The following is a 26,912-nucleotide window of genomic DNA, read 5'->3' on the forward strand; positions in this document are numbered from 1 at the left end:
TTTGACGTATAAAAATGCCCTTGTGGCGTATTTGCTGAATAAATGTTGAAGAAGTTGAAGAGCGGAAGTCATTCCTTATTTTTGTAATAAAAAAATGTTCTGAAGGTGTTTTGTTTTTTTTCACCCGTCGCTTAATAAGCTTGAATTTTGTATCGCTCTCACTTATAGATACGGCGCACCAAGGTCGAGGTGCAGTGCGGTAGTGTGTTACAGACTTCAGGGTTAGCAACACAACAAAATTGATTGTAATAGAGAGGTAAAGTCCAAGAAAAACACGTACTTATTCTGACATCCAAAACAGATGGCGCTGTACTGCGCCATGTGTTTTGCGGTCACTAAGTTGTCAAACGTCAACTTTTGAAAATCAGTGTTACCGCAAAAATCGCAATATGTATTGAGTAGTACAGCGTCATCTCGTTTACCTGTCAAATTTGAAGCACGAAATTGTCCTAGACTCCACACATCTTACTAAATCAAAGTATCTTTTCACATAACAATATACTAATAAAGAATTTTTATTTATTTACTTACTTCCTATTAAAACATAAACTCCACAAATAATACATACTTAGTATTTTAAATAAAATGAGCCGAGAACGTTAAAAAGGTATCGATGTATCGATAAAACCTAGTAACAGTAAAAATCTTCTGGGCAGCACTAAAACCGCCATGTTTAGTTCTAAGATGACGTCACAGTGGCACGCATTATTCGTTGACGTTTCACTTCCATAGGTTTCATATTTCAGTGGTTAAGCATTGCCACATGGAGTTATAAGGAGTGAACTGTCACTTTTTTTGCCATACTAAATTGAACCTTATCACAGAGCCAGAAAGACGTTCGTACCACTACAGAGAAAACGGTCCACTTGAGATAGCAAAGGTGGGCCGCGGTGTCTCACTGGCACATGTTGCCAATGTTAAAAATATACCATTATGGTAGTATTTATATCAATATACTACTAAAATTAAATACCTTCTTATATTATTTAAGTGCTATATTCAGAGTACGGTTCTGATATTTTTTAGGAAATTTGTAAATAATTATGATGTCAATATTATTAACTGATTTAACCAAGCATGTGCACAACAATAAAAAACACTAATTTTGATATGGTAGACATTGTAGTAGTAAGTTTGAATATTAATTGGTATCCCTAACCTGATGACATATTTACAAAACACGTGAATGCAAAATTTCTTAAAAATGGTGAAGAAATGTTGCGTTAAAGGTTGTGGGAGTGAAATAATTTCTAATTGTGTAATATCGTTTCACAAGGAAGCCACAATTATTACATTTTACGATAAAAATACAAGTTAGACATTGTCAAACTCATTAGGGTGACCATGATGTCGGCACGATGAGAACCAGTTTTACCACTTCCTTTATGGTTTTACACAATTCTTATTACGTACTTAAACGTAAGTTTTCATAAATAGGTATGTATTTATTTCGGCATGTTTAAATTGGTGAAATGAGAGCCAATACAGAATAAATAATTGCAAAAATTGAAATCCAAAGTCCTTAAACATTACAGACACATTTATAAATTGTTATAATAATAAAAAAACACATAGATAATAAAAGAAAAATAGAAGTTTATCGTAATTTACTGACTTTTGGGACGATACCAGAAACGTTGCTGGGAATTTAGCCCTCATACGCACTAGCGCTTTTTCAACGCGCGTTACAAAAGGGGTTGAATCCGTTCACACGCTAAATTCGATTTAACGACCAACGCTTAAAGTCGAAAAAAAAAACAAGGCTTGATAAAAAGCGCCACCACCATCGTGTGAACAAATACACATGTTTCCATTTGTTTCATTCTAACGCGCTTTTATAACGCGCGTTGAAAAAGCCTCGTGCGAATGAGGGCTTACCCTCTTTGGAAAATTTACTGGAAACGGCACATCACTAGTTTCTTTACATTTCACGACTCTTCTCTTTTCGTACAGATGGCCTACCACCGTGAACACCGAAGTTCGCAAATTACGGGCATCTTTCTCTTTTACTTCTATAAAGGAGTAATTACAGTGACAGAGAAAGATGCTCGCAATTTGCGAACTTCGGTGTTTATGGTTTTCGGTGACGCCGAAATAATTTTTAGCTTGTAAGATTTTTACTATTGTACGTATGTTAGTTTGTAAGGTATGTATCTATGGGCCTTAGTCGCCTGATAATAAATGATATTTATTTTTTTAATTTAATTTATGCTCCAGTGATAAGCGTCCTAGTTAAAAACTATAACAAACGGGCGTAGCGGATCCACGCGACCCTGAGGCAGTGGCGGATTTGCTCTAAGGCCGAGTAGGCCCGGGCCTAGGGGTGGCAGTCTATATGATGGGTGCTGAGAAAGGGGCGTCTAGTGCTTGCTACAGGGCCTGGGGCCTAGGACGGCAAATACTGTAAATCCCCCACTGCCCTGAGGGCCTACCCCAAACCACTTTCGACATTTTGTCTCTCTGTCGCACTTGTAAATTCGTACGTAAGTGTGACAGAGAGGCAACACGTCGAACTTGGTTCGCGGTAGACCCTCTGGTTCTGTCACCATATCTGTCTCTCTATCTCTCTCACTCATACCCGTGTTCTTGACAGACGTTACGGCGGACCACATTCCTGACGATCCACCATGTTCGTGGTCCAGTGCGCCTATTAGCAACAGCTTTTAGAACAACTAAATTAAGTGCCTAAGGTTGTGTGAAGCGTTTTACAGAAGAGAAAAAAAACTATATCCATCCCTTTTCAGGCCATAATACTAGTACAGCGAAAATACAGTATGATTATCTATAACTATGCACGAATAAGAAAAGATCCTGGCCAAACTATATATTCAATGTTATCCTAATATCCCACATACATATGACTTATGGTCACCCTAATTAGAAAGAGATGCAACGGCCCACCTTGACTTCTCATGTGGACACACTTTTTGGCTAATGTACTCTGTCCGGTTTACTCTCTAGGTCCGTGCATTGCCATTGTCATATCTGTAGAGCCCTGAACATAAACCATAGACAAACGAATTGACACATTTAATTTGACATTGACAGTAAATTTGAGTGAAGGCTAGCTAGCCGTAGGATGGCGATAAAATTTTAAGAAAAGAAAGGCTGAGAAATTCTGAGCGTAGGTGTAGATTATTAATTAGTGAAATAGTTTGTTGTTTGATAAATTAAGTACTTATTGATAGTTCTAACTTCTCTTAATTATAATAATTCTAACACACAACCCCGTAGAAAAGTTTGTGTACGTACGTGTGTGGAATATTTGTTGTGAAAACTTTACAAAAATAAGTTAATGAAAATGTATGACACAAATTCTGATAATGAAAGTATGGATGTGGCTTCATCTGGTGTATCTGAGTCAGCAGCGAACGATGCTTATCTGGTACCGGAACGATCAAGAAAAGCATATGATAAAATTTACCAAGATTTTATGAACTGGAAAATAACAAACGATATACAATCTTTCAAAGAAGAGGTGATATTAGCATACTTTCGAGAAATGTCGGACAAATTCAAATACTCTACCTTGTCAACAAATTTCTCTATTCTAAAAAATACTCTAGTTCTGAATCATAAGGTGGACATCTCAAAATATTCTAAGGTGATTGCTCTCATAAAAAGTAAAGCAGAGGGCTATACAGGGAAAAAATCCAAGACATTTTCACCTGTTGAAATAAATAAGTTTTTGAAAGAAGCAAATGATGATGAATACCTTGCTGCTAAGGTAACCTATTGTTTATTGTTATCCTACTCTGTGTTTTAAATATTAACACATGTACTTACTTATTCATTCTATGTTACATTTACAGGTTGCCTTGATATTTGGCATTGTGGGTGCTTGTCGGCGACAAGAATTGCACAGACTTCAATTTACAGATGTAGAAGTCTGTGGATCAAGAATTCTTGTGAAGATTTACAACACCAAATCAAATACTAACCGAGTGTTCACTGTCACTGGTGAATATTATGAACTTGTTACAAAATACATAAGTCTGCGGCCTGATCACTGCTGTAGCCCAAGCTTTTTCATACACTACCATGCAGGCAAATACACCTCAATGAGTGTAGGTATTAACCAGTTCGGTAATCTAGGCAAAACTATTGCCAAATTCTTAGGACTTCCTAATCCAGAGTTGTACACTGGACACTGTTTTCGAAGGACATCGGCAACAATATTAGTTGACGCTGATGGAGATATTTTACCTTTACGAGGGCATGCTAGATACAAAACAATACCTGTATCAGAGCCGGAGGACTCTACAAATGACTCAATGCCAAGTTTGGTTGCAAACAAAAGTATTGGAAACAAAAATGATCATAGCACAACAATACAAGAAACTTGCTCAAGCAATGTAACAGAGAATAACATTCAAGAGCCAAATCAGTTTCGGAAGTCCTTTGAGAATCAGAGTATTGAACATGTAAATATAAATATTACAAATACAGCTACAGATGTTGCAGAGAACTCGATGGAAAACAAAGATGAAGTATGGAGTCAAATACAGAATTGTTTTTTCAAGAAGAAAACTGATGTAAGTGTGAACACTCCAGGCACGAGTTTATCAGAAGACTACTTTGATGATTCAATGGAGGATGATGATAAAGTGAGGAATCCATCTGAAAATCCCTTAGAAGACAACAGCAGTAAAATTGTAAACATCAATGTGCCAGGCGCACCCGGCAATTTACAGCAAATGTTGAGTACCTTAGTGCGCTTCAACAATTGCAATATTCAAAATGTTAATATTTATTGCAATAAGTAAGTAATACTTTGAAACTCTCAGGTGGTTATCACACTGGCCCATCAGTGTGCAAGTGAATGACTGCTATGCACCATATGCTATCTGGGATGTCCATTGTCCACTCACACTGTAAACTCCACAGTGTAATAAGCACCCAGAGTCCTTTCCCTAAATCTGACTATTATAATAATAAAGCCTTTATTTCTCGTTTAAAAAGTTGCTTTAAAATATATATTGATTAATATATCTATTTATTTTATTGAGGTACCCAGAGTGTTGGGCAAAGGCTATTATTATATTATAATAATCCAACTATTTTATAAGTAGGTTTAAGAAAAGGCAGGAGTTTTTAATTTGCTATTTGTAATAACACTACTAATTTGAACTAAATAAAGAATTACATACATCTGGTGAACCAATCAATCAGGTTTTAATTTGACAGTTATTCAAAATATTAAAATGCAATATGTAGTGTGCTTAAGTATCCCGGCTCATAGGCTCCTAGAATTAGACCAAGACAAGTCTGCAACGATTTTGACAGCACGCGCAGTGCTAGTGTTAATTTAAACGTCAAACTCGCATGAAATTATGACGTATAAAATAACACTTGCACTGCGTATGCTATCAAAATCGTGTTAATTTAAACGTCAAACTCGCATGAAATTATGACGTATAAAATAACACTTGCACTGCGTATGCTATCAAAATCGTGTTAATTTAAACGTCAAACTCGCATGAAATTATGACGTATAAAATAACACTTGCACTGCGTATGCTATCAAAATCGTTGCAAACTTTTCTTGGTCTAAGTCTAAAATAAATTATATGGACACGTAGGTGGTTTAAGCTCTCCATACCTATACGTAAACACGGTACTCGACTGAAAAGCTCTCCATTATATCACGATGTATAAAATACTAGTGTTTCACTCGGGGGCATATTTTGTTTAACCCTCGTGCTTTAAACCCTCGCAAAGCTCAAGATTCCATTTTTCGAACCACTCGCTACGCTCGTGGTTCAATTTTGGGATCTTTCGCTTGCTCGGGTATCAATATTAGCACGAGCGGTTAAACAACAACTTCCCCCCTTGTAAAACAAATAACTATTTTTTTTTTCAGAACGTCGTCTTTTTTATTCCATATTGTTCCGCTTAAAAACAAACATTTCATCAAAACTATTAGAAAGATAAGAATCGAAATTAAAATTATAATTATCAAGATGTGTCTTCTGGTAGCAGGGCGGCAGCAGCGCGGAAGAGCGTGGAACAGGGAGGCAATAAAGCTTTACAAAATGAAATCCACAATTGTGTCGCTTAAATTCAAACTCGGGTAAATCCATTCGACCCTCTCAGCAAATCTCTACCCTATTACCTTTTCTTAATACCAAAATCGCATAATCTGACAGATGGATTTACCCGAGTTTGAAGTTAAGCGACTCAATTACTATAAATACTTCTTCTCTTTAATAACAATCGACTTGCATGAACTACATAGCTTCCCAATCAAATAAATGACAGCAGCCACAGCCACCATCATCAGTGCTAATGCGTCTAAGTACATCTTCTGGTACCAGGGCAACATCAGCGCGGGGGAGCGGAGATGCGGCGCGCCGCGCGTGCGCACCACGTGCTCCACCCAGTGCACCAGCTCTTTGCCTGGGGGGACTGGGCGGTCGTGGTAAATTAATGATAATTTTTTTGCTCGTTCACTGTACCTGAAATTATAAACTTAATAAGTAGGACCGTAAACAAGTTATGTTTTCATTCCATGCCTAAGGGCCATGGCACACTGCGTCCGATTCGCACGTCGCTCCGAACGACGTGCGAATGGGACGCAGTGTGCCATGCACCTAGTTGTTTTGGATCATGTTTTCCACTACCACCGTAGCCAGTACTACAAACCTGGTATTACTGGTGACCTCGTCAATGGCTTCCTTCAAGTCCTTATCTAAATCGTAGCCTAATTCGACCACCTTGGCGAATCCTTTGTGCGCGGCGCTCTTACTGTTGATATATTGATCTCCGAACACTGGTATAGCGATGATGGGCTTGCCGAAGTGAACAGATTCTGTGGTAGACAGTAATCCTCCGTGTGTTATGAACAGGATGCAGTTAGGGTGTGCTGAAATAGTAGGTACATTACGATACAAGTGCGAAAAATAGCAAATTCGCAATGAGTGGCGATAAATTAAAACACGACCGAAGGGAGTGTTTTAAATCGACACGAGTTGCGAATTACCTATTCGCACGTGTATCGTACAACGTTTTACACTCGCGTGCAAAAGTATTGCATCACTTGCATTTTTTCCTCCGCACCCAATATCTTTGTAATTCTATATCCGTTTCTGAAAATTTTGGTATCAACTGAAAGCTTATAATGTAACGCATTAGAAAAATGGTAAATTCAATGAAATTTCGAATCTGAAGACTAAAAAAAAAACAGAAAACTGAATGTAGTCGCATAATGCTCCAAAAATAAATCAGGAAACTTAAGAATAAAAGTCATTTTTTTAATACAATATCAATTATTATTATTAAACAAGTTTCACAAACCAAGTGGTTTTTCATAGACCTAATTAATTTTGTAATGTGATGATGAGGAATAGCGTCCCACTCCTCCAGCAAGGCTCCCTTCAGCTCCTCAACATTGACCAGGGCAGGATTCCGCTTCCGAACCCTCCTTTTTAGGTAGTCCCACATGTGTTCAAAGGGGTTAAGGTCCGGGGTCATCGCTGGCCAGTCCATGGTGTCGATGCCCACTTCGAGAAGGTAGGCTGCGGTGGCCCTAGCGGTATGACACGGGACATTATCCTGCATTAGGATGAACGCCTCATCAAAAATACCGGCATAAGGAACAACATGTTCCTCCAGGATATCAGTGATGTACTTGGCAGCGGTCAATTCACTGTCACGGCCCCCGCCAGGCACGAAAACCAGCTGTGTCCGCCCGTCGTAGGAAATGCCGCCCCAGAACATTACGGATCCTCTGCCATAGGCGACCCTTTCGGAGAAGTAACATTGAGCGAACTGTTCTTCCGGCCTTCTGTAGACTCTTCCTCTTCGATCACATCCATTCAAGCACATTCTGTACTCTTTCAAGAAGAGAACTGGGGTTCATTGCTCAATGGTCCAGTCGTTGTGATTTTCAGCAAACTCTCTTTAGGCGGTACGGTGTCGCGCCAGCAATATGGGCCCCGCTGCGGGCCTCCTGGGTATCAAGTTCGCTTTCTTAAGTCTTCTTCTTATTGTCCGCTCACTGGCAGCCACTCCTTGTACCTCACGCAGACGCTGCTGGATGGCAATGCTTGTATGGTGTCGATCTCGGAGAGATGTTGTGACAAAGAAGCGGTCGTCCCTCTCTGATGTACACTTTCTGCAGCTGCTTCTTGGTCTTTAAGTAAAGGATCCGGTCCCCTCGAACCTCTGGTAAACTCTGCAAACTGTAGATTGGCTTAAATTGAGCTCGGCAGCTACTCAACTTTGGCTACGCCCCGCTTGCAGGGGCTGGACGATTTGGCGGACTTCAGCTTCAGTGGTTTCCATTTTTCCAGGTCTTCTTCACGGGAAAATACGCGGAAATATGTAACGATCGACTTCTGATAAGTGACTGATAACAACCCCTTCTCTACCCCCCGTTTTATAGGGGTCAAGGGTAGCGCAACTCGTGCGCGTGATAACGTGAAACCGCTCACAAATCGGGAAAATGCCGATAATTTAAAAAATACTGGGCCGATTTCCATGTTTTTTTACTTTTCGTAAAGCTGAAACTTCAAGGAACATGATTACATTTAAAAAATTTAGCGAAATTAACCAGTTTACAAATATATTGGGTGCGGACGAAAAAATGCAAAGTGATGCAATACTTTTGCACGCGAGTGTACAGTACGTATGGCCCTTTAAACTTTTGACATTAATACGCACGAAAAGTGCTATTTTACGCACTAGTGCGGGAAAATAGGACCATATGTACTGTAAAAGTAATACTCGACTCATGTCGATTTAAAACACTCCCTTCGGTCTTGTTTTAAAATTCGCCACTCGTTGCGAATTTCCTATTTTTCGCACTTGTATCGTAAATAACTAATTTTTAATAACGGTACAGCTATCATAACATTTTCCCAAATGCGATAGTGTAGTAAAATAGTAATCTAGAGATATACCTACTCGTATAGTCTACCTATAAAATTATTTCTAAGAACTACATACTTGAAGGAATTTTATAAAAGTAGTCCGGTACAAAATCCAATGCCAAACAATATTACCCAGAATGCTTTGTTGAGGAGCCCATTTCAAAATGTGAACGTTTTCAGGTATATCTGACAGGATTTCTTCATACTTCCACAGAACCGTGTATTTTAGAAGGCCGAACATTTTAAGCAGTCGCTTTTTTAGGTCTTCCGGCATATCTGTACTTTTCAGCTTACTTCCCATGCTGAAATATACGACTCCGTGTTCTGCGTTGTCCATAATCGTTTGTAATTCCTGGACCAAAATTATAAATTATGATTTATTATGATTTAAATTTTAAAGTTAATTATGGATATAACAGTGAAAACTATAAACGCTTTTGTAAACACCATCGCCTACATCAATTCCTGGGATCAGATTCCAAAATGTACCTACTGGTACAGACTGAAAAATATCCTTTTCATATCTCATGCTCTGAAAATGGGTCGTTGTTGTTCTAAAAAGTGCGCAGAAGGTGATACGTTTCTGCTTTAGCGCAGAAAAGTGGTGTACCTACTCCTCTGCGTCCCCGTCCCACAAGTAACTGGGTGGAAACAAAATGGAAAAATAGTGTCTTTATTTCCCCGCTTGGAACAATTATAATTGTTCAATTTTTCTAATCCCGTATTGAATTTTTTTCATCGAAAATTATGTGACTAAATTTTAAAATAAAATTATTCTTGTTTTCTTATGTTGGATTGTATTTACTCGATTAAGTACATAAGGCGGGAACTAAAAGGAATACACCAAAAATTTTTTTAAACCTTACACTTGCGTAAATGAGCAAAGGCAGAATCTTATACAGCCATAGTTAAACGTTTGAACGTTATTAAATAGGGTTTTAAAGTTATTTAGCACTATATTAGTGAAAATAAAATTAAAATACAAGATAAAAATGGCTTATTTCACTCATCAATTGTTATTTAAAAAATATTTAAATTCTTAAAATATTTTTAGTGCGGTAGTGTGTTACGGCTCTAGAACAAAAAAGTAAAAAATTAAAAAGTAAGAGGCAATCCCGCTGATTTTCATACTACATATTAATAATGAACAAATCATTTTAAAATACTGCAGTTTGTTAAAATATGTGTTTTTTCGTAAATATTGCAATATAAATGTTTTTCGCTAGGGGTTATTTATCTTCACACATGTAAAGTCTCCGATTGCAAGTAAGTCCTAAGGAAAAAATCATGGCCGTAAGTCTATTAGGTAAGTACAATTGTTGAATTACTGATTTTGCAAAATTGTCTTGTCTTGTTTGGTTTCCTCGCATTCGATATGAAAAGTAGAGTGTTTAACTCGGGTGAAATGCACCATTTCCGTCTCGGACTATTGGCGCTCGAATGCAGTGAGACTACCTCGACAGAAATTGGTGTCTTTCAACCCTTGGTTAACAATCTACTAAAGCCGTACAATTATCAACTCCGACACCTTCAGAATTTGCTTGTTTTCTGTTTAAAAACGACTCCGAGAAAGTGCTGAGATTAGCAAGGCAGAAATGAAGTATATATACCTGAGGTAACGGCTTAACCTCGGTTTCCACGTGGTAGCCTCCAACAATTTTATAATTCTGTGGAAGACTAGTGGCCTGTCCCAGCGACGCGTGGGAGTCTGCCAGGACGAGCGACGCATTGTACAACACATCGTCATATGAAGGCAGAGGCCTACCTCTCTTTGCCAACACTGGCCCATAAATATCCTTGTAGGCTTTTTCTGCTATTGGATTAAAGTAGCTGTAACAAGTAAATATATTTCATGTTACCTCCGCTTTTGCTGATTGTGTAAAGTGAACATAAGAAAATAAACCAACCAAAAGCTAGATATGGAATAAACTAATGAAACAGTAAAAGCAAAAAGGAGTATACCTATTGTCGACACTTTCCTCCTTTTAGTTACCTCGTCCAAAAATATTACTGCCGTAGAAAAACTAAACCTTACGATTAATATCCCGATTCAACTAAAAATTTAATTGTAGGTAGGCTTAGGGGATTAAATAAGTCGGTTGGACGGATAAGGGTTATACGGGATGGAAATTCGTGATGATGAAATTTTATCCTAAGAAATGCTCACAAGAACTTCGCAAAAGCCACCCTAATGAAAGCCCACAGCTCTTCCACCCGCTGCACCAGCGTAAAGGGTGGCACGTTGAGAGACTTGCAGTTGGCAACGTACGCGGGGTTGCTAGGCTGGTCGATCAGGCGTAGTATCAGCCAATGCGGATCGAACGTGGACGCCCAGATTAAAGGGCAATTGAATACGGTACCCAACCTGAAAAAAAAATAGTTATAGAGAATTTGGGCTCTCTAATATCCTTGAGTTCCTCCTTTCGTACCTACACATCAAAATATTAGGAGAGAGTGGGCATATAATTCCACTTCATTCATTTCATCAAATGGGATGAAGCATAGATACCTAATTATATTGAAAAACTTCACTTTCTATTATTATTTCACTTGGATTGTATAGTCTGGCAAACCAAATTTGTCAGTAAATAAGATTTGAAAAAAACCAGCCCACCCAGCGAGTCGGACTCGCGACAGACATCACACAATAAAATTTATAACAATGTTATTTTTTCTTGACGTGAAACGTGAGTTAAGAAACAAAAATGCGGTTATTAGGGTTAGGCTGTTTTAGGCTGGTTTTAGGGACACAGCCGCAAATGGTTTACGTGAAACGTGGTGTAGACAGCTATTGCGAAGGCCGAAGGGCGAGATAAGCGTACAGCTGGAGGCCCGAAACGTCCCGAAGAGGCGGGCCTACCCGCTGCCGAGGCCAAACGTCGAGCTGCGGGAGGTTAGTGCTCAGACAAAGAACAATAGTACAAGTGTCCAAATTCGATGATCAAAGGCTGAGCCCCGCGTAGAGCCGAAAGCCCGGAGTGTCCGACCTGTGCATGTTTCCTGAAAATTGCACAAGTATCTTAAATGTGATGGCCAAAGGCCCAAAGCGTTCGCTAGAGGCACACCTACACGCGAGGCCAAAGGCCTATGACATGACTAATACTTACCCACTATAAAGTTCATCAAAAAGCCACTCTGCAATAACCACATCAAAGTGCTTGTTGTGGTCCGTTAATAGTTGTTGCACGTTCTTGTTCCTCAGCGACATCTGAGCGACCTTTCCATAGTAACCTATTGTTAGGCTTTGGTCTGTTATGTCATACTCTTTCTTCATGATTCTTCCTAATTTCAATGCACGCCCTAAAATAATGTTACCAGAATATTTGTTAACAGAAAACAAGCTACGAAAATTCAATTAGGTACATTCAACCAGCTCAGCTGTTAAAAGTTAATACCTACACATAAGTCTATTTTATTCTCTAGTTTACCACACTAGACTCTAGTGTGTTTGCTGCATTTCAGAAAGTTGTTTGCTGGTAGCTATTTTATTTTTCTAGAATCCATCTAAGCTAACTATGCATCGTCTTGGCAACCCAACTAGCAAAATAGTCGTATAAGAATTGATTTACTCAGCCTGTAATCGTATAACAGCCGAGTTACGGTTGTTGAAACACCAATATATCGTATAATAGCGGTTAACTCGACTATTTAGCAATTTTCGCTAATTAGTGCTATAATCATGTCGTATAAACGTTTATAGCACTATCTTTTAGCACTTTTATTCCACCTTTTAATAAATGCTGAGTTAGCGCTACTAAATCACCTTTATTCAGCATAATTGTTCTATTAAAATCATATAACAGCTATAGAATAGCTAATTGTCTGAATAAGGCGCTTTAATACAACTGTTACTCAACTCTCTTCTCTGTTGCTATAAAAGCCTATTAAAAGCAATCCAATAACCATTTGGCAACAATGCTGCTGTAACAGCGCGCTTATATCATAATTCGGGTAATGGGGTTCAAACCGCTGTTATAGGAGCTGAAGTGTATTTACAGGTTTTATTCAAAATGTATTCAGCTTAGAGTACTTTTAAAGAGTTTTGAACTACATTAACAGCACAAGTCAGCCATGTTGTCGTTTCAATATAGTCCGGTGGCCAACTGCATGAAACCCTACCTGATAGAAAAATAGAAAAATCCTACTCTGTAGGGGTAGCTGACTTTTAGTAGCATCAACTGCTCTTGGTCGGCCGCGGCTTAATTTGGCAAATTTTGCGCAAATGGCAAAATAGTGGCACAAAAATTCATCAAAAAAAAACCCCATCGTATAATAGAATGAAGCTTGCATGGTAGGATAGCTGCCTTTGAGGACAGCAAAACAAAAGTGGTCAGCTACATTCTGTGTTGGCAGGTTCCTGTGTCCGACCGAATTTGTGGTACCACGTGACAGCTACAATTTACCTCATCGAAAAATAGAATGAAAAAAACTGATTGTAATACCTACATTAAATTTGTTGACGTATGTCTTGGTCGGCCTCACCTTAGCCTGATAGCTTTTGCAGTCCGTCCGCATAAAAAAAATATCAATGGCAGCAATCCTACCATACAAGTGACATTCTATTTTTCGATGAGGTAAATTGTAGCTCACGTGGTACCACGAATTCGGTCGGACACAGGAACCTGCCAACACAGGATGTAGCTGACCACTTTTGTTTTTTTGATGAATATTTGTACCACTTTTTTGCCATTTGCGCAAAATTTGCCAAGTTAAGCCACGGCCGACCAAGAGCAGTTGAAGCTGCTAAAAGTCAGCTACCCCTACAGAGTAGGATTTTTCTATTTTTTTATCAGGTAGGGTTTCATGCAGTCGGCCACCGGACTATAAATCCATAAACATGGCGACATCATGTGCTATAAGTGTAGCAGTAAACGCAGTTACTCGACTTATAGTCGAATTAATGAGATATAACAGAAACTAGATCGTGTAAGCAAATTTTTACTTATTTTAATTAATATTTTTTTATTGAAATTTAAGAAAATAGGCAGCCCATGAATATATATGAACCAGTGCCTTTGGTTTTATCAATAAAGTATTTTTCGCGCTAGGTTTTACTGTATTACGTGTACTCACAGACAGTAAAAACGTATGTACACAATCACGGTAAAAATAAATGTCATGGATGACAGCAGTAAAAAAATACTTAAGTACCTGTTTGTTTTATTAGATACGTGAAGACGATTAGGCCTCAAACTTAATCAAATAATTGAAATATAATCGCTTACCGGAGATCGTTTTTAGCACATATTAGTTGAATAAAAGCATCTTACACATTCAAAATGCCGAGTAAAAGCAATTCGGCTACTTTTACGAAACATTTTTGCTGAGAAAAAGCAGTGCGGCTGCTTTTATAGAACACTTTCACTGAGTAATAGTAAATTGCTAATGTTTATAGAACGAATAGTCGAATAAAAGCACTATCGTTGCTATTAAAACACTAGAAGTGCTTTTATCCACTTTTACTCAACTCTTACAGCATCGATTTGCTTCTTACGTATCAGAGTTGGGCAAAAATTAACTTGAATAAGAATAAGAATAAAAACAGAAATTTTATTCTTATTCAAATCGGTTTGAATTAAAATAATTCTTGCACTAGTTATTTTAGAATAAAATTAAGGTGAATAAATCATGTGACTTTTATTTTAAATGCGGAATAAAAAACAGAATAATTATTCTAGAAGTGGGACCATTCTAAATAAGGTTTTATTCAATTAAAATGTTATTTAGAATTAAGTTAATTTTTGTAGTACAATCGGTTATATTTTGTAAGTTGATTTTCACCCTTCTATTTAAAAGTCGGATTGAATTGATATTTGTTACTTTAGTTTAGGTACAGTACACATTCGCGCTATACACTATCTAGTTCTATCATCCGATCAGGGTGCTTAGCCAATATGCCAAACGTTAACGCTCCGTAGAGTTGCGTATAGTCTCTTTCTATCACTCTTACATATTAGTGCGATAGAGAGACAGATAGCGTTTCGTTGTCGTAGCACAAACGATTGCCATGTTGGCTACGCACCCAAGGTGCCTAGCCAAGATGACAAATTTTCTTTTTAATTTAATAACCAAATCATTAGGTAAATTTAGCTGTTCTGGGGGCCTAGCCAAGATGCCAATCGCTTGTGCTCCGACAACGAAGCACTTTCTGTCTTATCACTCTTACATATTAGTGCGATAGAGAGACAGAGATAGCGTTTCGTTCTCGTAGCGCAAACGATTGGCATATTGGCTACGCACTCAAGGTGCCTAGCCAAGATGCCAATTTTTGTTTTTAATTTTATAAACAAATCTTTGGGTACAATTTAGCTGTTCTAGGGGCCTAGCCAATATGCCAATAGTTTGCGCTCCAACAACGAAGACCTTTCTGTCTCTATCACTCTTACATATTAGTGCGATAGAGAGACTGAGCGTTTCATTGTCATAGCGCAAACGATTGGCATGTTGGCTACGCATCCAAGGTGCCTAGCCAAGATGACAATTTTTCTTTTTAATTTAATAACCAAATCATTAGGTAAATTTAGCTGTTCTGGGGGCCTAGACAAGATGCCAATCGCTTGTGCTCCGACATCGAAGCACTTTCTGTCTTTTCACTCTTACATATTAGTGCGATAGAGAGACAGAGATAGCGTTTCGTTCTCGTAGCGCAAACGATTGGCATATTGGCTACGCACTCAAGGTGCCTAGCCAAGATGCCGATTTTTGTTTTTAATTTTATAACCAAATCTTTGGGTACAATTTACCAGTTCTGGGGGCCTAGCCAACATGCCAATGGCTTGCGTTCCAACAACGAAGCGCTTTCTGTCTCTATCACTCTTACATATTAGTGCGATACAGAGGCAGAGATAGCGTTTCGTTGTCGTAGCGCAAACGATTGCCATGTTGGCTACGCACCTAAGGTGCCTAGCCAAGATGACAAATTTTCTTTTTAATTTAATAACCAAATCATTAGGTAAATTTAGCTGTTTTGGGGGCCTAGCCAAGATGCCAATCGCTTGTGCTCCGACATCGAAGCACTTTCTGTCTCTATCACTTCCACATATTAGTGCGACGGAGAGACAGAGATAGCATTTCGTTCTCGTATCGCAAACGATTAACATATTGGCTACGCTCCCAAGGTGCCTAGCCAAGATGATAATTTTTGTTTTTAATTTAATAACCAAATCATTAGGTACAATGAAGCTGTTTTGGGGGCCTAACCAACATGCCAATCGTTTGCGCTACTACAACGATACGGTATCTGTCTCTCTATCGCACTAATATGTAAGAGTGATAGAGGCAGAAAGCGCTTCATTGTTGAAGCGCAAGCGATTGGCATGTTGGCTAGGCCCCCAGAACTGCTAAATTGTACCCAAAGATTTGGTTATTAAATTAAAAACAAAAATTGTCATCTTGGCTAGGCACCTTGGGTGCGTAGCCAACATGCCAATCGTTTGCGCTACTACAACGAAACGGTATCTGTCCCTCAATCGCACTAATATGTAAGAGTGATAGAGGCAGAAAGCGCTTCGTTGTTGGAGCGCAAGCGATTGGCATGTAGGCTAGGCCCCCAGAACTGATAATTGTACCCAAAGATTTGGTTATTAAATTAAAAACAAATTGTCATCTTGGCTAGGCACCTTGGGTGCGTAGCCAACATGCCAATCGTTTGCGCTACGACAACAAAACGCTATCTCGGGCTCTCTATCGCACTAATATGTAAGAGTGATAGAGACGGAAAGCGCTTCGTTGTCGGAGCGCAAGCGATTGGCATCTTAGCTAGGCCCCTAGACCAGCTAAATTGAACCTAATGATTTGGTTAGTAAATTAAAAATAATACGGTTACTGAAACTATGCGACAGTCAATTTGTAAGGTTTTATTCCATAAAATGGGTATAAATTAGACAAGAGACTAACTACTATTACATCTACCTAACTATACGTAATTAGTACCTATACGGTACCCAGACCACATTTTTATTCGTGGAATATTATTTCGAATAAAAATCATGATTATATTTATTTGATTAAGAATATGTTATTCTCATTCAATTTATTCTCATACGAATTATTCCCGACCAAAATTATTTGAATATTTTTGACGGGAATAAAATCGAGATGATTTTATTCCTACAAATTCTTATTCAAATAATGATTTTATTCTTGAATGCCCAACACTGTTACGTATACAGCGCTTACTCGATTTTTATAACACTTTTAGTCTGTATAAGTGCGCCTTTTTCGCGTTGAGTAAACGCTTACAGGACTTTTATACGACTGTTTTTACACCGTTTATAGCACCAAAAAGCGAAAATAAAAACGTGCTCTCAACTTTTATAGCACATAGATTTGCTAGTTGGGAAGCGACAGAACGCGGAAATGCCGCCATTATATTAGTCAAACTCCTATTTGGATTATGTACCTACTGATCTTTAACTTACCTTTAACGGTAATCAAGTTGTCACTGACGTCAATTTCACGCAACTTGGGGTTTGTGCTGTTTGAAGGGAATGATGTGACAAGCGTTACCTGTTTACATATAAAATTGTAAATAATGGGAAAGAACGCTCCGCACTGAGAAATAAAACCATTAAAACATATTGAAATTGCATTAACGTTTAATGCTTTAAACAGTTCCATATGAGCCTATCGAACAAAGCAGTAAATTTTACCGTTCGTACGTTACGTAGGTACATTCGTATGTACATTTGATGATATTGTATATAGCAGTTAATCTTAAGAGCCAACGGGAGTGGTCATTTCTCCATACAAACGTACTCCTCGTTTTCCTGCGTGGTTTTTGAAGCTAGAGCAATGATTTTTTCAACACAGATTAATATTGTCAATATCTGTGTCGGACCGTTTTGCTTTTTTTGATATTTTTGTTTTTTAAGGCGCTAGAGCCCTTCAAAAATGGCCAAAATGGCCTAATTGACTATGCCGCAATGAGAGGCGTGGCATTCAAAACTGATATCAATTAGCCAAAAAAGCAAAACGGTCCGACACAGATAATTTCATAATCATTTAGATTTCCAAATTTGGTTACGATTGGTTAAGTTTTGGAGGAGGAAACAGAGGAGTACGAAACCTCGATTATTGAGATTTTTACGCAGGATTTTTCGCCTTGTCCTTATCGCACTACTTTTAGGTGCCGCTTCCGTTAGCGAGACGGGTATATTTACCCAAAATATTTAAAACTCAGCTCCTGTTTCGTCTTAATGAAATCACTTTAATGTGAGCTCGATAGATCATATTTTTTTCAGTGTTGAGATGTTAATTCATTTTCACTACATACGGGGAGAAAACTCCTAAGCGCTACGGTGCAGTAGGTCATGGTATAATAATATACTCCGCCTGGTACTCTATTGCGAGATTCGCGTATGACCTAACTGACACGCCTACGCCTACGTCATCATGCTGTTTACAGGTTCTCAAACTTTAAAATGTGGGAGAATTTTAACCAACGGTGAAAATTATTTTAACGGCATTAATTTTAAGTTATTCATGTAGAAACATAGTAAAATAAAACAAATCTAATGTATTAAATTAAACTTTATTTATCTATACAAGACAAACGTTTGAAAAACTAATTCACAGTTACACATTAATTACCAACCTTAAGACGTGAAAAGTTTGGAAAACACTGCGACTGCTGACACTGAGCGAGAAGGAAATAACAATTAACACGCGTTCGACAAGGATGACGGTCAGGTCATGAAGTAATCTAGATCCGAATTGTCAAATGTGACAGCGCTATCCTGTGTTGCCAGTAGTGTAAACAGAATTACCTGAACGTCTGAAATTTATTTCGTGAATCGGAAGATATTGCTAACGAATAATTAAAAATGACGTGTTATTGTAAAATTTAAGATAAAATACATATAAATGAAAATTATAAAATTATAAAGAAATATTTTAACTCATTAACCATAGGTATAATGTACCCATGTAACATGTTATGTTGAAATAAAGTGGCAATGTTATTGTGACGTAGGCCCGTGTCACTCTGGGAAGAGAAGACCATGTTTTATTAGACCATGCAGTAGGTAAGGCACAGTGCCGTAGGTAGGTCTTGGGTTATACGGACTTACAATACAACTGGGACAAATTCAGGGAAACCCGGACTTATAGGTGGCAGCCCTACATTAAGCAACGGAGCCACGCCGTTATGTCGACTAAATAGTGTTTAGTTTTAAGTTTATAAAATGCATATGTATGTATTTGTAATATGGGACTTGTTGCCTGAATTAACTTTCTAAATAAAATAAAAAATTAAGCTAGCTGGTGTGTTTACCTCATGTCCAGCCCTGGTGAGATGCCGGACATAGCCCTGGGCGAGGATGCTATGGCTCTTGCCCGGAGACGGGAACATGACTAAGATCCTGTAGCCATGGCAAGCACAGGCCATCAGAAGTAGCGCAGCTAAGCATCGTTGAATTCGAGGCATCGTCTATAATGACCAAGAAATCCTTAAATTTTGATAAGCGGCCACTTTCCAAAATCACCTTGGACATTTATAGTGAGCACTCGTAATATATCCTCAAATTATATGGTATTACTTTTATTATTAAGTGCACAAATCTCGCGACGATTTTTCGGCTACTTTTTTAACCCTAATTAAGTAAATTTTGACCTAGGTATGTAAGGTACAGATCATTCCTAAACCTTTTAAGGCTTAAGAATAATGAGATTAAAATGAGAATCTGTGTGTTTCTTAAGCCCATTAAATAGATAAAAGGCAAAAACATTAACTTACCGAAAATATTAAGGCAAGTTAACAGGCAGGCACATTAATTTACCGAAAATATAATAGTTCACTACTGCTTATTAACACTTTTTATTTACACACGTTTACTGATTGTTCGATGACTAGACGTAAAATGAAGCCAATTTAAAACAACGATTGTATTAGATATTCCATAAACCTCGACTTCCATGCTCATAACTTATTATCTAATGAATGTCTAATATTCTAAATGATAATTATTTAGATGAGAATACCACTGATCCATTGTGTGAAGGTTAATAGGTACGTCATCCGACTTTAATCGCCGTCGAAGGATTATTTTTAACTAATTAGGTAGTGTCTATCTCTATACGAAACGTGAAGCGTAATAAAAACTGATAATGATCCATATATGTATATTAGGCCATGTATGTTGAACCCTTTAAATTTTAAATGATAATTAATCGTAAGATTAATGTGAAAAAGGTAGTGTATGCGTTCAGTTCCGAAACGTTCAACATCTTTGTTGGCAGACTAGGATAACGATTTTTTTCATATTTTTGGACCCATTGTTCAAAATATGTATGTTGCCCCTTTCAATTTATAATCGAGAAGAGGGAAGAAAGTAAGGAGGTGTGAGGTAAACTTGAAAGAAAAAGAAAACATTTTAAATTCAATTTTAATTAACAACGTGTAGGTGGGTAGATTTCAAAATCCAGCGAAAACTTATGGTTCGGTCTTTATAAAAAAAACTAGTAGGTTGTGCGAGTTGCAACTTTTTTATATGTTTTTAAGAACTATTATCTTCATGTTCCTTCAATTACCATCTCCAATAACTTAATAGTTTTTTTTATATAAAATGTTTTATGTGTCTAAAATCATCACCGTCGACCGGAAAAATCTGAACCTTTTTGTTTGCAGTGAAAATTATAGCATACCTATCGTACGATTGCGATTTTTCTTTTACTTATATCTTTTCCATGTTGTTGTTTAACACATGAAAAAATATGCAATAATTCCTTCACCGAGAAAGTACATTTAAAAATATTTAAAATTTTGTCACGAATATTCGTCAACACCGTCATGGTAATGTCAATGTGAGCTTATCTCGGTGTATGAACAACGAAATACCGCTAAAGGTCCTTGCCCTATTTTTAACTTTAGTATAGAATGCCAAAAATGATTTCACTATAAAGTCACATCACTGAATCGTGAGAAATATTACGAACAAATTTGTAAAACGTAGTTTGTCACAACAGAGCATCATCACCGTTATGCTTTGGTTTAAAAAAGTTACAAATGATATATTAGAAATAATTACTGAAATGAATGGCAAACTACATGAAGTTTATTGTGTAGCATACACATTAACTACTATTATTCGTATTCTAGAAATAAAAACAAGAAACTCTCAAATCGTCAACACCATACCCATCATCACCGGTAAAAAATGACGACCGGTGATGATTTCATGTGTATGGTGATGACGGTTCTCAGAAACTTTTCTAGTTATTTTGCTATAATTCATTATGAAATTAAGCTGTATGTTTGAAAAACGTTCTCTATGTCTTCTAACACTATATAATGTCTACCTTATAAATGTAGAAGAAGATATAACTATTTCTTTCACACTAGAGGATGCTTAGTTTTTAATTAACATTTTGACTGAAGTAGGCAAAATTTAGGTCATTTAGAACTTAGAACATACAAATGTTTTTTTTTTAATAATCTAATAATGTAAATCGTGCAACTTAGAGTCTGTAATTGCATGTTAGTCGTGTTAAAACAAAGTATTTAAACAAGCAACATATATTAAGTTTTAAGCGACCATAGGCTACGGTACTGGCTCACTATCGTGATGGCTTTATGTTTATTGATAATATTATATTAATTGATGTATATAATTACAGCAATTAATAATTATACCATTGGGTAGTCACCGGACCCAATACCTAACATTTTGTAACTTATGACATGCATTACAAGTAGGGGTCTTGCAACTTATAAAACACTGATTATATATTAATGTTTAGCTATTAAACAACATATATATATGGATTTAAATCATTATAGCTATTTTTAAAGTTAATTAATAAAACAACAAAAATACAAACTTGTGCAATGAATCAAACTATCAAAAAAAAGTAATATATCATAAAAATTAAGCTCATTGGTAAGTCAGTAATTTTATAATATGACATAAATACCAAGTTATGCAGTAGATAAAAGAAGATGCGGGTTTAAACTGATAATAAGAGTACAATATTGTTAATATGATTTAACATTGAAAAAACCCAAAAAAATAAATGAATACATAAATTGCCTATTTCGGAACATAAATTATTTAAAATTATACAATAAAAATACTTGTTATATATTTATAATTATATGAATAAAATGTATTTTTTATAATTTTCTAAAAATAATTTATGTAGCTAGTCTTATGTTCAAAAACATGTTATTTGTAATGTTTATTAAAGTTCTAAAGTCTTAAAATTAAAAAAAGTTTTTGTTTTTTTAATACGTTTTTAATACATATGTAAATTAGTTCCCAAATCGTCATTACCGTACATGCAGTGTCATTACCGTCTATAAAAGAGTCATTACCATACCATGGTTGTCATCACCATCTTGCGTTTTTATATTCCGAAAGCGATAACTTCAAATATAAGCCACAAATGATTGTATAAATACCATACATATCCTCAATATACAGCCCCCCATTACTTTACCCAGCTAGAATCGTGTTAAATTAAACATTTAAAAAAAAAATTTTTTGTATGGTGAAATTTTTTGTGCTGAAATCCACCCAGGTACTATTTGAAGTTCAAATTTAAATAATTTAACCATTTTACTTAGTTTTTTTCTTGTTCTTAACAACTGGCGACTTTACTAATCCTAATTGTCTTAAAAATATTGTTCCTATACCCAACAACTTCTTCAATATTAATTTAACGACAAACAACGCTAATAAAACTGCTGCTAGAAGGTCGAGGTACATCTTCTGGTACCAGGGCAGCAGTAGTGCGGGGGAGCGCAGATGCGGCGCGCCGCGCGTGCGCACCACGTGCTCCACCCAGTGCACCAGCTCTTTGCCTGGGGAGACTGGACGGTCGTGGTAAATCTGCGATAGCTGCTTCACTCTTTCGGTGTACCTAATACAAATGATCATAGTTAAAAGAGATATGACTAAAAACAAATATTGTATTAAATAATTCGACATCGAAATGAAAAGATTAACAGTTAACAATATTATATTAGCATAGGTTTTACTTAGTTATTTTTTTTAAGATACTTCTAGTTATCGTAGTTTTACTTTAGCTGTTCAACTTAATAATTAACTCAAAAAAACAAAACGATCAAGCTGCCGACTTACTTGGGGTTACTCAGAATTTCCTCTATGGCTAACTTCATGTGGCCAGCCATTTCGTAAGAGAGGTCGACTTTCAGTGCAAAGCCTTTGTTAACAGCCCTCTCTGCATTGAGGTGTTGGTCGAGTCCATACGGCATCACTACTGCTGGGACCCCGAAGAAAACTGTTTCAGTAGTAGACAGAAGACCGCCGTGCGTAATGAAGACACGCAAGTTCTGATGGGCTGAAACAAAAAGATGGTTGGTGGATTGCAGTAGCGGCGCGTCTAGATTGTTCGTAGGCAAGCCGTAGCTGAGTTATTACCCTTCCTTTTCTTCATAACTTTAAAGAAAATCCCCCATGAGCCTGAATATCAGACAAGCCGATGGAAATCGAGTTCTATGGACGCTCCGCCACCGGTGGATTGTTTCTTAATTATATAATAATAATTCAGCCTTATATACGTCCCACTGCTGGGCACGGGCCTCCTCTCATGCGCGATGCGAGATGGTTCTTGTTAATTAGGTCTTTGAGTACGCTGGAAAAGGCCTCAGGCAGGTTTCCTCCTGGCTTAAAGAAAACCTCCTCACATTAAACCTGGAGAAAACAAATTTCATGTGTTTCGCGAAATACCAAAATACCCAACCAAAACCAGATCTTAAATTAAGAATGCATATCTGTAACGAAAATGAATATTCTTCTTCTTGTGAATGTACTCAACTTACAAAAGTGGCATCCATTAAATACCTCGGGGTCATATTAGACCAGCGACTGAGCTGGCATCCACATATTGAGTACATTAACAACCGCATAAGAAAACTTATATGGATATTTAAAATCCTTAGGCATGTAGCCGACAAAAAATTGCTGGAACAATTATACAATGCACTTGCGCAGTCAGTAATGAGCTATTGTATTGTCGCCTGGGGTGGAGCTACAAAAACAAAATTCTTGCAGGTTGAGAGAGGACAGAGGTCGTTGCTTAAGGTCATGCATAAACTCCCTAGAAAATATCCAACTAGTGATTTATATAAAAAGAGTGATATCCTGAGCATGAGGAAATTATATGTGCTTCTCACTGTACTAAAACTGCATAAGACATTAAATTTTAATCCATCCCTAATAAATCGTAGGCGAAGTCACGCAGTAGCCCCTAAATGGCCAACAAAATCTTTATTTGCTAAAAGACAATTTAATGCAATATCATCACAGATGTATAATAAAATTAACAAAGCTCTCAACATCTATCCAATGCAACGGATAAATTGTAAAAGAAAAATCACAGAATGGTTACTGACACTTACCTATGATGAGACTGAATCGCTTCTTAAGGCTTAATGCCTTAAATGATAAACATAAATGCACACACAAACACACACACACACACACACACACACACACACACACACACACCGAGAGAGACACACACACAAACTTACACCCTATGTAAGACTAGAGTTAGTAAAATAGTATAAGGATAAAGCATACCTACGAATTAATTCTTGATTGTAATTATAAATTAAAAATTTTAATTATGAATTTGTAATTGTAATTATAACAAACTAACTTGAACAATATTTTCCCTGTATGTATAATTTATTATAAATCTCTGAATATTGAATTGTAAAAATATAATAAAAAAAAAAAAACTTATATGAATTAGCTATAGGTATAGTTATAGTTATTGTAAAAATAACAACTATGTACCAATTATAATATGTATCTGGTATTAAACCTGAATCACTCCGTTTGGAAGGAGCGGTACCTCCTAACACAAGTATTGCTATACTTAACAGGAGGTATCCACCACAAATTATTGTATAAATCCACCTAGATACCAAATAAAAAAATTTGAAATTTTGAAATTTTTGAAATTTGAAATACTCGTAACAAAAATATAAATGTGAATTAAATAGTATGTTATACCAAGGATACTGTGTTGCGGCGCCCATTGCAAAATGTGGACATTTTTAGGAAGATTTGGAAGCTGTTCTTCAAACTTCCAGAGTACGGTTTGTTTCAAAGTACCGAACATTTTCAGAAAATCTTGTTTTAGTTCGTCGGGAAAATCTTTGCTCTTGGCATTGCTTCCCATGCTGAAGTAGATGACGCCGTGCTTAGCTTCATCCATAAGTTTTTGTAGATCCTGGAAAAAAAATCCGATTATTTCTGTAAATATAAGTCAACGAAGTGGCAAACGTCCCCATTTTCCTCTCGGGATTAAAACATTATAGAAAATAACGTTTACACAATTTGATGTAATTTAACCACAGCGCTATCAAAGGGGCGTTTGATTATTTTTTTAGGGTTCCGTAGTTTTAATTGGGATGGAATTTGATTTGCGCTTCTAAAAGTTCTAACTTATAAAATAGGTAATCAAAAAATCCGAAAAAGTCAAACGAAGCTGTGGTTAAAATACATTTCATAGGTACCTAGCTATAGGTCTGTACATACATCAAATTGTGTATTGTGTAAAAACATTTTCAATTATGTCGATATCCAGAGAGAAGAATACTTAGGAACTAAATACGTTTGTATGGCGAAGCGATCATCCACTATTAGATTATTTAGATTAGCTTAGCTTAAGAGGAAAGGGGACGACCGATTCTCCATACAAACGTAGTTCCCATTTTCCTCTCTAGATATATATTGTCATTATGGAAAATATTTTTACACAATTTGATGTACCTATATTAACCATAGCTATGGCCCTACGTTTGATCTTTTTCGATTGTTTGATTATTGTAAAAATTAGGAGCGAAAAACAGATATCATACAATTTTTTAAGTGCTCCTAACTATTATAATAATGAAAAATTCTAAATAAGTCAAACGTATAGGGGCATAGCCGTGGTTGTCTGAGAGCGATTGCCGGTATGGCATTCGAATTAGATTTTGGCCCAATTCATTGAAACCAAAATGATGCGACTACTTTTCGCCTTATCATTGTTACGTATCAAATGATAGGGTTCTAGATAGGATTAACGAGAAAAGAAATATAATAAAGACAATAGAAAACAGAAGAGGAGTACTAATTGGACATCTGCTACGACACGACATGTTCCTAAAGACCATCATAGAAGGAAAAATAGAGGGAAGGAGAGGAAGAGGAAGACCGAGAATAAATTATTTCAACCGAGTAAAAGAAAAGGTTCAGGTCGTGTCATACCAGAAGGTTAAGGAGTTGGCTACAAACATTGGATTTGGAGAGCCGTAGAGCCGGGCTTACCATGAATATCGAAAAAACAAAGTTGATGACAAATGGAGAACAAAAGATCACAACAATACAAGGAAAAGAAATATCTTATGCAAAAGAATATATATATCTTGGCCGGCTTATTACATTCCAAGACTCTACAGAAAAAGAAATCGAAAGAAGAATATCCATGGGATGGAAAAGATATTGGTCAAAAAAAGTTGTATTTAAAAGTAAAATACCAATACTTACATCTTAAGAAAAAAATAATGGACAATACGATTCTGCCGACAGTAACGTACGGATGTCAATGTTGGCTTCTCACAGCAAAAACTATACATAACTAAGAACGTTCCAGCGAGCAGCTGAAAGATCAATGATGGGCATAAAACTAATAGATCGCATAAGAAGCTCAGAAATAAGGAAAAAACTAAAATTACGGATATACTCGTATTTCATACAGTATGTAAGCTTAAATGGAGATGGGCATTGGGCAGGCCACATTGCTAGAGCAAATGACGGACGCTGGAGCGAACGCATCATACAGTGGTATGCAAAAGACGACAGCAAGAAAAGTACAAGACATAGCGGCCAACAGAAGACGCGTTGCAAAGACGATGTAGTAAAACTGGCAGGCAAAACATGGCAAAGAATAGCTAAAGACCGACACAAATGGCGTGATATGGAGGAGGCCTTTGCCCAAAACTGGGCGTCCAAACAAACCTAACATAGATTTACCTAACCTTACTCTAATACTTAATATAATTAAATTCTACACTAACTAAAA

General features: G+C 36.9%; 3 protein-coding genes across 3 annotated transcripts in view; 1 reads left to right on the forward strand and 2 right to left on the reverse strand.

The window, feature by feature from the left end:
* The first annotated feature begins 3,071 nt into the window (after window positions 1-3,071).
* Window positions 3,072-5,001, forward strand: LOC134789884 (uncharacterized). Its single transcript, XM_063760562.1, has 2 exons — window positions 3,072-3,727; window positions 3,813-5,001. The coding sequence occupies exons 1-2, from the start codon at window positions 3,296-3,298 to the stop codon at window positions 4,764-4,766; spliced, it is 1,386 nt and encodes a 461-aa protein (XP_063616632.1). The 5' UTR covers window positions 3,072-3,295; the 3' UTR covers window positions 4,767-5,001.
* Window positions 5,002-6,184: 1,183 nt separating this feature from the next.
* Window positions 6,185-26,912, reverse strand: part of LOC134803764 (UDP-glucosyltransferase 2-like) — a 41,957-nt gene continuing 21,229 nt past the window's right edge. Inside the window, exons 6-12 of the mRNA XM_063776945.1 lie at window positions 24,857-25,076; window positions 22,955-23,174; window positions 22,433-22,733; window positions 10,484-10,711; window positions 9,006-9,225; window positions 6,646-6,865; window positions 6,185-6,458 (exon numbers count right to left, since the gene is read on the reverse strand). Coding sequence (XP_063633015.1) covers window positions 6,188-6,458; window positions 6,646-6,865; window positions 9,006-9,225; window positions 10,484-10,711; window positions 22,433-22,733; window positions 22,955-23,174; window positions 24,857-25,076 — 1,680 coding nt within the window. The 3' untranslated portion in view covers window positions 6,185-6,187. The remainder of the gene's footprint in view (window positions 6,459-6,645; window positions 6,866-9,005; window positions 9,226-10,483; window positions 10,712-22,432; window positions 22,734-22,954; window positions 23,175-24,856; window positions 25,077-26,912) is intronic.
* LOC134790151 (UDP-glucosyltransferase 2-like) lies at window positions 11,004-19,283 on the reverse strand. Its single transcript, XM_063760954.1, has 4 exons — window positions 19,147-19,283; window positions 17,294-17,381; window positions 11,981-12,173; window positions 11,004-11,238 (listed from the first exon to the last, which is right to left on the reverse strand). The coding sequence occupies exons 1-4, from the start codon at window positions 19,258-19,260 to the stop codon at window positions 11,037-11,039; spliced, it is 597 nt and encodes a 198-aa protein (XP_063617024.1). The 5' UTR covers window positions 19,261-19,283; the 3' UTR covers window positions 11,004-11,036.

This window comes from Cydia splendana, chromosome 1, assembly GCF_910591565.1.
Source record: "Cydia splendana chromosome 1, ilCydSple1.2, whole genome shotgun sequence".
In the NCBI taxonomy this organism is placed as follows: domain Eukaryota; kingdom Metazoa; phylum Arthropoda; class Insecta; order Lepidoptera; family Tortricidae; genus Cydia; species Cydia splendana.